Source organism: Oncorhynchus nerka, linkage group LG9a (genome assembly GCF_034236695.1).
Source record: "Oncorhynchus nerka isolate Pitt River linkage group LG9a, Oner_Uvic_2.0, whole genome shotgun sequence".
NCBI classification, from domain to species: Eukaryota; Metazoa; Chordata; class Actinopteri; order Salmoniformes; family Salmonidae; genus Oncorhynchus; species Oncorhynchus nerka.
In genome coordinates this window covers 64,678-79,132 of record NC_088404.1, presented here as the reverse complement: position 1 = coordinate 79,132, position 14,455 = coordinate 64,678, and the positions used below count along the sequence as shown (strand labels likewise).

The following is a 14,455-nucleotide window of genomic DNA, read 5'->3' as shown; positions in this document are numbered from 1 at the left end:
AACATTAGTTGTAGTATGAATAGGAGGGTAAATAAACAGATAAACATTAGTTGTAGTATGAATAGGAGGGTAAATAAACAGATAAACATTAGTTGTAGTATGAATAGGAGGGTAAATAAACATTAGTTGTAGTATGAATAGGAGGGTAAATAAACAGATAAACATTAGTTGTAGTATGAATAGGAGGGTAAATAAACAGATAAACATTAGTTGTAGTATGAATAGGAGGTATGAATAGGAGGTAAGATAAACAGATAAACATTAGTTGTATAAACAGATAAACATTAGTTGTAGTATGAATAGGAAATAAACAGATAAACATTAAATAAATAAACAGATAAACATTAGTTGTAGTATGAATAGGAGGTAAATAAACAGATAAACATTAGTTGTAGTATGAATAGGAGGGTAAATAAACATTAGTATGAATAGGAGGGTAAATAAACAGTATGAATAGGAGGGTAAATAAACATTAGTTGTAGTATGAATAGGAGGGTAAATAAACAGATAAACATTAGTTGTAGTATGAATAGGAGGGTAAACAGATAAACATTAGTTGTAGTATGAATAGGAGGTAAATAAACAGATAAACATTAGTTGTAGTATGAATAGGAGGGTAAATAAACAGATAAACATTAGTTGTAGTATGAATAGGAGGGTAAATAAACAGATAAACATTAGTTGTAGTATGAATAGGAGGGTAAATAAACAGATAAACATTAGTTGTAGTATGAATAGGAGGGTAAACAGATAAACATTAGTTGTAGTATGAATAGGAGGGTAAATAAACAGATAAACATTAGTTGTAGTATGAATAGGAGGGTAAATAAACAGATAAATAGGAGGGTAAATAAACATTAGTTGTAGTATGAATAGGAGGGTAAATAAACAGATAAACATTAGTTGTAGTATGAATAGGAGGGTAAATAAACAGATAAACATTAGTTGTAGTATGAATAGGAGGGTAAATAAACAGATAAACATTAGTTGTAGAATAGAAAATAAACAGATAAACATTAGGAGTATGAATAAAAATAAACAGATAAACATTAGTTGTAGTATGAATAGGAGGGTAAATAAACAGATAAACATTAGTTGTAGTATGAATAGGAGGGTAAAACAGATAAACATTAGTTGTAGTATGAATAGGAGGGTAAATAAACAGATAAACATTAGTTGTAGTATGAATAGGAGGGTAAATAAACAGATAAACATTAGTTGTAGTATGAATAGGAGGGTAAATAAACAGATAAACATTAGTTGTAGTATGAATAGGAGGGTAAATAAACATTAGTTGTAGTATGAATAGGAGGGTAAATAAACAGATAAACATTAGTTGTAGTATGAATAGGAGGGTAAATAAACAGATAAACATTAGTTGTAGTATGAATAGGAGGGTAAATAAACATAAACATTGTTGTAGTATGAATAGGAGGGTAAATAAACAGAAAACATTAGTTGTAGTATGAATAGGAGGGTAAATAAACAGATAAACATTAGTTGTAGTATGAATAGGAGGGTAAATAAACATTTAGTTGTAGTATGAATAGGAGGGTAAATAAACAGATAAACATTAGTTGTAGTATGAATAGGAGGTAGTATGAATAAATAAAAACATTAGTTGTAGTATGAATAGGAGGGTAAATAAACATAAACATTAGTTGTAGTATGAATAGGAGGGTAAATAAACAGATAAACATTAGTTGTAGTATGAATAGGAGGGTAAATAAACAGATAAACATTAGTTGTAGTATGAATAGGAGGGTAAATAAACAGATAAACATTAGTTGTAGTATGAATAGGAGGGTAAATAAATAAACAGATAAACATTAGTTGTAGTATGAATAGGAGGGTAAATAAATAAACATTAGTTGTAGTATGAATAGGAGGGTAAATAAACAGATAAACATTAGTTGTAGTATGAATAGGAGGGTAAATAAACAGATAAACATTAGTTGTAGTATGAATAGGAGGGTAAATAAACAGTTGTAGTATGAATAGGAGGGTAAATAAACAGATAAACATTAGTTGTAGTATGAATAGGAGGGTAAATAAACATTAGTTGTAGTATGAATAGGAGGGTAAATAAACAGATAAACATTAGTTGTAGTATGAATAGGAGGTAAATAAACAGATAAACATTAGTTGTAGTATGAATAGGAGGGTAAATAAACAGATAAACATTAGTTGTAGTATGAATAGGAGGGTAAATAAACAGATAAACATTAGTTGTAGTATGAATAGGAGGGTAAATAAACAGATAAACATTAGTTGTAGTATGAATAGGAGGGTAAACATTAGTTGTAGTAAATAGGAGGGTAAATAAACATTAGTTGTAGTATGAATAGGAGGGTAAATAAACAGATAAACATTAGTTGTAGTATGAATAGGGGTAAATAAACATTAGGGTAAATAAAAATAAACAGATAAACATTAGTTGTAGTATGAATAGGAGGGTAAATAAACATTAGTTGAATAGGAGGTAAATGAATTAGTTGTAGTATGAATAGGAGGGTAAATAAACATTAGTTGTAGTATGAATAGGAGGGTAAATAAACAGATAAACATTAGTTGTAGTATGAATAGGAGGGTAAATAAACAGATAAACATTAGTTGTAGTATGAATAGGAGGGTAAATAAAGATAAACATTATTAGTTGTAGTATGAATAGGAGGGTAAATAAACAGATAAACATTAGTTGTAGTATGAATAGGAGGGTAAATAAACAGATAAACATTAGTTGTAGTATGAATAGGAGGGTAAAAACAGATAAACATTAGTTGTAGTATGAATAGGAGGGTAAATAAACAGATAAACATTAGTTGTAGTATGAATAGGAGGGTAAATAAACATTAGTTGTAATGAATAGGAGGGTAAAGATAAACATTAGTTGTAGTATGAATAGGAGGGTAAATAAACAGAAAACATTAGTTGTAGTATGAATAGGAGGGTAAATAAACATTAGTTGTAGTATGAATAGGAGGGTAAATAAACAGATAAACATTAGTTGTAGTATGAATAGGAGGGTAAATAAACAGATAAACATTAGTTGTAGTATGAATAGGAGGGTAAATAAACAGATAAACATTAGTTGTAGTATGAATAGGAGGGTAAATAAACAGATAAACATTAGTTGTAGTATGAATAGGAGGGTAAATAAACAGATAAACATTAGTTGTAGTATGAATAGGAGGGTAAATAAACAGATAAACATTAGTTGTAGTATGAATAGGAGGGTAAATAAACAGATAAACAGATAAACATTAGTTGTAGTATGAATAGGAGGGTAAATAAACAGATAAACATTAGTTGTAGTATGAATAGGAGGTAAATAAACAGATAAACATTAGTTGTAGTATGAATAGGAGGGTAAATAAACATTAGTTGTAGTATGAATAGGAGGGTAAATAAACAGATAAACATTAGTTGTAGTATGAATAGGAGGTAAATAAACAGATAAACATTAGTTGTAGTATGAATAGGAGGGTAAATAAACATTAGTTGTAGTATGAATAGGAGGGTAAATAAACAGATAAACATTAGTTGTAGTATGAATAGGAGGGTAAATAAACAGATAAACATTAGTTGTAGTATGAATAGGAGGGTAAATAAACATTAGTTGTAGTATGAATAGGAGGGTAAATAAACAGATAAACATTAGTTGTAGTATGAATAGGAGGGTAAATAAACAGATAAACATTAGTTGTAGTATGAATAGGAGGGTAAATAAACAGATAAACATTAGTTGTAGTATGAATAGGAGGGTAAATAAACAGATAAACATTAGTTGTAGTATGAATAGGAGGGTAAATAAACAGATAAACATTAGTTGTAGTATGAATAGGAGGGTAAATAAACATTAGTTGTAGTATGAATAGGAGGAGGTTGTAAATAGGAAAATAAACAGATAAACATTAGTTGTAGTATGAATAGGAGGTAGTAAATAAACAGATAAACATTAGTTGTAGTATGAATAGGAGGGTAAATAAACAGATAAACATTAGTTGTAGTATGAATAGGAGGGTAAATAAACAGATAAACATTAGTTGTAGTATGAATAGGAGGGTAAATAAACAGATAAACATTAGTTGTAGTATGAATAGGAGGGTAAATAAACATTAGTTGTAGTATGAATAGGAGGGTAAATAAACAGATAAACATTAGTTGTAGTATGAATAGGAGGGTAAATAAACAGATAAACATTAGTTGTAGTATGAATAGGAGGGTAAATAAACAGATAAACATTAGTTGTAGTATGAATAGGAGGGTAAATAAACAGATAAACATTAGTTGTAGTATGAATAGGAGGGTAAATAAACAGATAAACATTAGTTGTAGTATGAATAGGAGGGTAAATAGGTAAATAAACATTAGTTGTAGTATGAATAGGAGGGTAAATAAACATTAGTTGTAGTATGAATAGGAGGGTAAATAAACAGATAAACATTAGTTGTAGTATGAATAGGAGGGTAAATAAACAGATAAACATTAGTTGTAGTAGTATGAATAGGAGTATGAATAGGAGGGTAAATAAACATTAGTTGTAGTATGAATAGGAGGTAAATAAACAGATAAACATTAGTTGTAGTATGAATAGGAGGTAAATAAACATTAGTTGTAGTATGAATAGGAGGGGGTAAACAGATAAACATTAGTTGTAGTATGAATAGGAGGGTAAATAAACAGATAAACATTAGTTGTAGTATGAATAGGAGGGTAAATAAACAGATAAACATTAGTTGTAGTATGAATAGGAGGGTAAATAAACAGATAAACATTAGTTGTAGTATGAATAGGAGGGTAAATAAACAGATAAACATTAGTTGTAGTATGAATAGGAGGTAAATAAACAGATAAACATTAGTTGTAGTATGAATAGGAGGTAAATAAACAGATAAACATTAGTTGTAGTATGAATAGGAGGGTAAATAAACAGATAAACATTAGTTGTAGTATGAATAGGAGGGTAAATAAACATTAGTTGTAGTATGAATAGGAGGGTAAATAAACAGATAAACATTAGTTGTAGTATGAATAGGAGGTAAATAAACAGATAAACATTAGTTGTAGTATGAATAGGAGGGTAAATAAACAGATAAACATTAGTTGTAGTATGAATAGGAGGGTAAATAAACAGATAAACATTAGTTGTAGAATAGGAGGGTAAATAAACATTAGAGTATGAATAGGAGGGTAAATAAACAGATAAACATTAGTTGTAGTATGAATAGGAGGGTAAATAAACAGATAAACATTAGTTGTAGTATGAATAGGAGGGTAAATAAACATTAGTTGTAGTATGAATAGGAGGGTAAATAAACATTAGTTGATAAAAATAAACATTAGTTGTAGTATGAATAGGAGGGTAAATAAACAGATAAACATTAGTTGTAGTATGAATAGGAGGGTAAATAAACATTAGTTGTAGTATGAATAGGAGGGTAAATAAACAGATAAACATTAGTTGTAGTATGTTGTAGTATGAATAGGAGGGTAAATAAACAGATAAACATTAGTTGTAGTATGAATAGGAGGGTAAATAAACAGATAAACATTAGTTGTAGTATGAATAGGAGGGTAAATAAACAGATAAACATTAGTTGTAGTATGAATAGGAGGGTAAATAAACAGATAAACATTAGTTGTAGTATGAATAGGAGGGTAAATAAACATTAGTTGTAGTATGAATAGGAGGGTAAATAAACATTAGTTGTAGTATGAATAGGAGGGTAAATAAACAGATAAACATTAGTTGTAGTATGAATAGGAGGGTAAATAAACATTAGTTGTAGTATGAATAGGAGGTAAATAAACAGATAAACATTAGTTGTAGTATGAATAGGAGGGTAAATAAACAGATAAACATTAGTTGTAGTATGAATAGGAGGGTAAATAAACAGATAAACATTAGTTGTAGTATGAATAGGAGGGTAAATAAACAGATAAACATTAGTTGTAGTATGAATAGGAGGGTAAACAGATAAACATTAGTTGTTATGAATAGTAAATGAATGAATAGGAGGGTAAATAAACAGATAAACATTAGTTGTAGTAAAATTAGTTGTAGTATGAATAGGAGGGTAAATAAACAGATAAACATTAGTTGTAGTATGAATAGGAGGGTAAATAAACAGATAAACATTAGTTGTAGTATGAATAGGAGGGTAAATAAACATTAGTTGTAGTAAATAGGAGGGTAAATAAACAGATAAACATTAGTTGTAGTATGAATAGGAGGGTAAATAAACAGATAAATAGGAGGGTAAATAAACAGATAAATTAGTTGTAGTATGAATAGGAGGGTAAAAACAGATAAACATTAGTTGTAGTATGAATAGGAGGGTAAATAAACAGATAAACATTAGTTGTAGTATGAATAGGAGGGTAAATAAACAGATAAACATTAGTTGTAGTATGAATAGGAGGGTAAATAAACATTAGTTGTAGTATGAATAGGAGGTAAATAAACAGATAAACATTAGTTGTAGTATGAATAGGAGGGTAAATAAACATTAGTTGTAGTATGAATAGGAGGGTAAATAAACAGATAAACATTAAACAGATAAACATTAGTTGTAGTATGAATAGGAGGGTAAATAAACAGATAAATAGGAGGGTAAATAAACAGATAAACATTAGTTGTAGTATGAATAGGAGGGTAAATAAACAGATAAACATTAGTTGTAGTATGAATAGGAGGGTAAATAAACATAAACATAAATAAACAGATAAACATTAGTTGTAGTATGAATAGGAGGTAAATAAACAGATAAACATTAGTTGTAGTATGAATAGGAGGGTAAATAAACAGATAAACATTAGTTGTAGTATGAATAGGAGGGTAAATAAACATTAGTTGTATGAATATGAAAACATTAGGAGTATGAATAGGAGGGTAAATAAACATTAGTTGTAGTATGAATAGGAGGGTAAATAAACAGATAAACATTAGTTGTAGTATGAATAGGAGGTAAATAAACAGATAAACATTAGTTGTAGTATGAATAGGAGGGTAAATAAACATAAACATTAGTTGTAGTATGAATAGGAGGGTAAATAAACATTAGTTGTAGTATGAATAGGAGGGTAAATAAACAGATAAACATTAGTTGTAAAATAAAAATAAACAGATAAACATTAGTTGTAGTATGAATAGGAGGGTAAATAAACATTAGTTGTAGTATGAATAGGAGGGTAAATAAACAGATAAACATTAGTTGTAGTATGAATAGGAGGGTAAATAAACAGATAAACATTAGTTGTAGTATGAATAGGAGGGTAAATAAACATTAGTTGAATAGGAGGGTAAATAAACAGAAAACATTAGTTGAGGAATAGGAGGGTAAATAAACAGATAAACATTAAACAGTTGTAGTATGAATAGGAGGTAAATAAACAGATAAACATTAGTTGTAGTATGAATAGGAGGGTAAATAAACAGATAAACATTAGTTGTAGTATGAATAGGAGGTAAATAAACAGATAAACATTAGTTGTAGTATGAATAGGAGGGTAAATAAACAGATAAACATTAGTTGTAGTATGAATAGGAGGGTAAATAAACATTAGTTGTAGTATGAATAGGAGGGTAAATAAACAGATAAACATTAGTTGTAGTATGAATAGGAGGGTAAATAAACATTAGTTGTAGTATGAATAGGAGGGTAAATAAACAGATAAACATTAGTTGTAGTATGAATAGGAGGGTAAATAAACATTAGTTGTAGTATGAATAGGAGGGTAAATAAACATTAGTTGTAGTATGAATAGGAGGTAAATAAACAGATAAACATTAGTTGTAGTATGAATAGGAGGGTAAATAAACATTAGTTGTAGTATGAATAGGAGGGTAAATAAACAGATAAACATTAGTTGTAGTATGAATAGGAGGTAAATAAACAGATAAACATTAGTTGTAGTATGAATAGAATAGAGGGTAAATAAACAGATAAACATTAGTTGTAGTATGAATAGGAGGTAAATAAACAGATAAACATTAGTTGTAGTATGAATAGGAGGGTAAATAAACAGATAAACATTAGTTGTAGTATGAATAGGAGGGTAAATAAACAGATAAACATTAGTTGTAGTATGAATAGGAGGGTAAATAAACATTAGTTGTAGTATGAATAGGAGGTAAATAAACAGATAAACATTAGTTGTAGTATGAGGAGGGTAAATAAACAGATAAACATTAGTTGTAGTATGAATAGGAGGTAAATAAACAGATAAACATTAGTTGTAGTATGAATAGGAGGGTAAATAAACAGATAAACATTAGTTGTAGTATGAATAGGAGGGTAAATAAACAGATAAACATTAGTTGTAGTATGAATAGGAGGGTAAATAAACATTAGTTGTAGTATGAATAGGAGGGTAAATAAACATTAGTTGTAGTATGAATAGGAGGGTAAATAAACAGATAAACATTAGTTGTAGTATGAATAGGAGGGTAAATAAACAGATAAACATTAGTTGTAGTATGAATAGGAGGGTAAATAAACAGATAAACATTAGTTGTAGTATGAATAGGAGGGTAAATAAACATTAGTTGTAGTATGAATAGGAGGGTAAATAAACATTAGTTGTAGTATGAATAGGAGGTAAATAAACAGATAAACATTAGTTGTAGTATGAATAGGAGGGTAAATGAACAGATAAACATTAGTTGTAGTATGAATAGGAGGGTAAATAAACAGATAAACATTAGTTGTAGTATGAATAGGAGGTAAATAAACATTAGTTGTTGTATGAATAGGAGGTAAATAAACAGATAAACATTAGTTGTAGTATGAATAGGAGGGTAAATAAACAGATAAACATTAGTTGTAGTATGAATAGGAGGGTAAATAAACAGATAAACATTAGTTGTAGTATGAATAGGAGGTAAATAAACAGATAAACATTAGTTGTAGTATGAATAGGAGGGTAAATAAACAGATAAACATTAGTTGTAGTATGAATAGGAGGGTAAATAAACATTAGTTGTAGTATGAATAGGAGGGTAAATAAACATTAGTTGTAGTATGAATAGGAGGTAAATAAACAGATAAACATTAGTTGTAGTATGAATAGGAGGGTAAATAAACAGATAAACATTAGTTGTAGTATGAATAGGAGGTAAATAAACAGATAAACATTAGTTGTAGTATGAATAGGAGGGTAAATAAACAGATAAACATTAGTTGTAGTATGAATAGGAGGGTAAATAAACAGATAAACATTAGTTGTAGTATGAATAGGAGGGTAAATAAACATTAGTTGTAGTATGAATAGGAGGTAAATAAACAGATAAACATTAGTTGTAGTATGAATAGGAGGGTAAATAAACAGATAAATAGGAGGGTAAATAAACATTAGTTGTAGTATGAATAGGAGGTAAATAAACAGATAAACATTAGTTGTAGTATGAATAGGAGGGTAAATAAACAGATAAACATTAGTTGTAGTATGAATAGGAGGGTAAATAAACAGATAAACATTAGTTGTAGTATGAATAGGAGGGTAAATAAACATTAGTTGTAGTATGAATAGGAGGGTAAATAAACAGATAAACATTAGTTGTAGTATGAATAGGAGGGTAAATAAACAGATAAACATTAGTTGTAGTATGAATAGGAGGGTAAATAAACAGATAAACATTAGTTGTAGTATGAATAGGAGGGTAAATAAACATTAGTTGTAGTATGAATAGGAGGGTAAATAAACATTAGTTGTAGTATGAATAGGAGGGTAAATAAACAGATAAACATTGTTTGTAGTATGAATAGGAGGGTAAATAAACATTAGTTGTAGTATGAATAGGAGGTAAATAAACAGATAAACATTAGTTGTAGTATGAATAGGAGGGTAAATAAACATTAGTTGTAGTATGAATAGGAGGGTAAATAAACAGATAAACATTAGTTGTAGTATGAATAGGAGGGTAAATAAACAGATAAACATTAGTTGTAGTATGAATAGGAGGGTAAATAAACATTAGTTGTAGTATGAATAGGAGGGTAAATAAACATTAGTTGTAGTATGAATAGGAGGGTAAATAAACAGATAAACATTAGTTGTAGTATGAATAGGAGGGTAAATAAACAGATAAACATTGTTTGTGTTCCACTGGATGCCCTTTTCCATTGGCAACAGGTCCCAAATCTTGCTCCTGTGACTGAACACTGTGGCTACCGATACGGTAGTTTATCAATGTTAGTTGTTTTTTCAAATTCTTTGTGGGTCCGTGTGATCTGTGGGAAATATCTCTAAGGTGGTCATACATTTCGCAGGAGGTTAGGAAGTGCCGCTCAGTTTCCACCTCATTTTATAGGCAGTGTGCACATAGCCTGCCTTCCCTTGAGAGCCAGATCTGTCTATGGCGGCCTCTCTCAATAGTAAGGCTATGTTCAGGATTTTCTTAATTTGGGGTCAGTTACAGTAATCAGGTATTCTGCCACTGTGTACTTTCTGTTTAGGGCCAGATACCATTCAAATTAGGTCTGTTTTTAGGTTGATTCTTTCCAGTGTGTCAAATTGTGTCTATTTGTGTTGATGTCCTGGGGCGCTGTGGGGTCTGTTTGTGTTTGTGAATAGAGCCCCTGAAACCAGCGACTCGCCTCTAGGTTAATCTCTCTGAAGGTGAGGGCTTTGTGGTGGAATGTGTAAGCAACGCTTCCTTTTAGGTGGTTGTTGAATTTAACAGTTTTTTTTCTGGATGTTGATAACTTGCGGGTATAGTCCTAATTCTGTTATTTTTGCAGTATTCTACATGCAGTCTCAATTGGGTCTTTGTCCAATGTTGTGAATTCTTGGTTGGTGAGTGGACCCCAGACTTCACAACTATAGAGAGCACAGACTTCACAACCATAGAGGGCACAGACTTCACAACCATTGAGAGCACAGACTTCACAACCATTGAGGGCACAGACTTCACAACCATAGAGGGCACAGACTTCACAACCATTGAGGGCACAGACTTCACAACCATTGAGGGCACAGACTTCACAACCATAGAGGGCAATGTGTTATATAACTGACTAAGGTATTTTTAGCCAGATCCTAATTGGGATGTGGAGTTTTATGTTCCTTTTGATAGCGTAGAAGGCAATTTTTGCCTTGTCTCTCAGATCGTTCATTGCCTTATGTTGATGATTAGGCAGAGGTAGGTACAGTTGAAGTCGGAAGTTTACAAACACTTAAGTCGGAGTCATTAAAACTCATTTTTCAACCACTCCACAAATTTCTTGTTAACAAACTATAGTTTTTGTTAGTCGGTTAGGACATCTACTTTGTGCATGACACAAGTAATTTTTCCAACAATTGTTTACAGACAGATTATTTCACTTATAATTCACTGTATCACAATTCTAGTGGGTCAGAAGTTGACATACACTAAGTTGACTGTGCCTTTAAACAGCTTGGAAAATTCCAGAAAATTATGCCATGGCTTTAGAAGCTTCTGATAGGCTAATTGACATAATTTGAGTCAATTGGAGGTGTACCTGTGGATGTATTTCAAGGTCTACATTCAAGCTCAGCGACTCTTTGCTTGACATCATGGGAAAATAAAAATAAATCTGCCAAGATCTCAGAAAGCAAATTGGAGACCTCCACAAGTCTGGTTCATCTTTGGGAGCAATTTCCAAACATCTGAAGGTGCCAAGTTAATCTGTACAAACAATAGTACGCAAGTATAAACACCATGGGACCACACAGCCGTCACACCACTCAGGATAGAGACGCGTTCTGTCTCCTAGAGATGAACGTACTTTGGTGCGAAAAGAGCCAATCAATCCCAGAACAACAGCAAAGGACCTTGTGATGTACAACATTATCTATATCCACAGTAAAACAAGTCCTATGTCGACTTAACCTGAAAGGCCGCTCAGCAAGGAAGATGCCACTGCTCCAAAACCGCCATAAAAAAGCCAGACTACGGTTTGCAACTGCACATGGGGACAAAGATGGTACTTTCTGGAGAAATGTCCTGTGGTCTAATGAAACAAAAATACAACTGTTCGGTCATAATGACTATCGTTATGCTTGGAGGAAAAAGGGGGATGCTTGCAAGCCGAAGAACACCATCCCAACCGTGAAGCACAGGGGTGCCAGCCTCATGTTGTGGGGGTGCTTTGCTGCAGGAGGCACTGGTGCACTTCACAAAATAGATGGCTTCATGAGGAAGGAAAATTATGTGGATATATTGAAGTAACTTTTCAAGACATCAGTCAGGAAGTAAAATCTTGGTCGCAAATAGGTCTTCCAAATGGACAATGACCCAAAGCATGCTTCTGAAGTTGTGGCAAAATGGTTTAAGGACAAGAAAGTCAAGGTATTGGAGTGGCCAACACAAAGCCCTGACCTCAAACCCATAGAAAATGTGTGGGCAGAACTGAAAAAGCGTGTTCGAGCAAGGAGGCCTACAAACCTGACTCATTTACAACAGGTTTGTCACGAGGAATGGGCCAAAATTCACCCAACTTATTGTGAGAAATTTGTGGAAGGCTTCCTGAAACGTTTGACCCAAGTTAAACCATTTAAAGGTACTGCTACCAAATACTAATTGAGTGTATGTAAACTTCTGACCCACTAGGAATGTGATGAAAGAAATAAAAGCTGAAATAAATAATTCTGTCTACTATTATTCTGACCGGTCACATTCTTAAAAATGTGGTGATCCTAACTGACCTAAAACCGGGAATTTGTACTAGGATTAAATGTTAGGAATTGGAAAATACTGAGTTTAAATGTATTTGGCCAAGGTGTATGTAAACTTCCGACTTCAACTGTACGACAGGTCAAGGGCAGGCAGGGGTCAGGTACAGAACAGCATGCAGGCTCAGGGTCGGGACTTGCATGGGTCAGTAATCCAGGGAGGTGTGACAAGGTACAGAACGACAGGCAGGCTCAGGGTCAGGGCAGGCAGAATGGTCAAAACCGGGAAAAACACAGGTATAAATACACTGGGGATACTGGGGAAGATGGGCGACACCGGGAGGGTGGAGACAAGCATAAAGACATGTCACACTCTGAAACAGATCAGCGTGTGACAGCAACAGTGTCTAGATAGAATTTGTATTTGTTGTCTTGGCTGTTGGACATTTTTTGGAACACCATTATTTTTGTTTTACTGAGATTTAGATGCACTACTGTTCCACTGGATGTCATAAGGTGAATGCACCAATTTGTAAGTCACTCTGGATAAGAGCGTCTGCTAAATGACTTAAATGTAATGTAAATGTAAATCACTATCAGGGCCCAGGTCTGACAGAATCTGAGCAGAAGATCTAGGTACTGCTGAAGGGCCTCCTTGGTTGGGGACAGAAGCACCAAATCATCACCAAACATTTTACTTCAGATTCTATTAGCGTGAGGCCGGGTGCTGCAGACTGTTTTAGTGCCCCCGCCAATTCAGTGATATATTTGTTGAAGAGGATGTGGCTCAAGCTGCATCCCTGTCTCACCCCACGGCCCTGAGGAAAGAAATCTGTGTGTACATTGCCAATTTTAACTGCACACTTGTTTTTGTGTCTATTGATTTTATAATGATTTTCCTCTTTCTCTCTCTCTCTCTCTCTCTCTCTCTCTCTCTCTCTCTCTCAGGGGAAGTGTCGTAGTAAGAGTGTATATTCCCTGGAAACTAACGCTGTGGAGAGGGAGTGTGTGTGTTGTGCTTCTGTGGCGACGGAGCCTCTGAGCGTTCCGCTGCTGTGTTCTAATGGAACACTGACACATCACAACGTTCTGTCTGTCACTGCCTGCGACTGTCTGGCCCAGCACTGCACCTAGAGAGAGAACTGAATAAAATTGAGAGAGACAATGTGTGTGCCCTGATAAACATGTACTCAAATAAACTATTTGGATATTCTAATTTTGTCTCTTTCTTTCTTTCTTTCTTTCTTTCTTTCTTTCTTTCTTTCTTTCTTTCTTTCTTTCTTTCTTTCTTTCTTTCTTTCTTTCTTTCTATCTCTGTCTGTCAGTCTGTCAGTCTGTCTGTCTGTCGTGGCTCAGTTGGTAGAGCATGGTGTGTGCAATGCCAGGGTTGTGGGTTCAATTCCCATAGAGGACTGTATGAAAAATTACAAATATTTCTGCACTCAATAGGGATGTCAATTATTCAACATGCTGTCAGACCCTATGGATGCTCTAGTCTAAGGCACCTGGTTCAATTGTGTTTAGGAGCATTTTTAAAATATCTAGTAAGGAATATTTGTTAGTTATATGCATCCCCCCTCTCTCGCTATTGATTTCAACTTGATAATCGATGATTGATTGACAAAACACTGTTGCATTTCTATTTCTGTTTTGGTGACCCTCGTATCAAACTGCAAAATTCCTAAATCTACAGTGCCTTGCAAAAGTATTCATCCCCCTTGGCTCATGTTGTATACAGAGAAACACCTTCAATAAAGACCCTCATGCTAGAACGTTCTACACAATGGTGTAAAGTACTTAAGTAAAAATACTTTTA

At 32.5% G+C, this 14,455-nt stretch overlaps 1 protein-coding gene across 1 annotated transcript in view; it reads left to right on the top strand.

Moving 5' to 3' along the window:
• Window positions 1–13,855, top strand: part of vwf (von Willebrand factor) — a 174,424-nt gene extending 160,569 nt beyond the window's left edge. Inside the window, 1 exon segment of the mRNA XM_065022171.1 lies at window positions 13,588–13,855. Coding sequence (XP_064878243.1) covers window positions 13,588–13,773 — 186 coding nt within the window. The 3' untranslated portion in view covers window positions 13,774–13,855.
• Window positions 13,856–14,455: the final 600 nt, after the last annotated feature.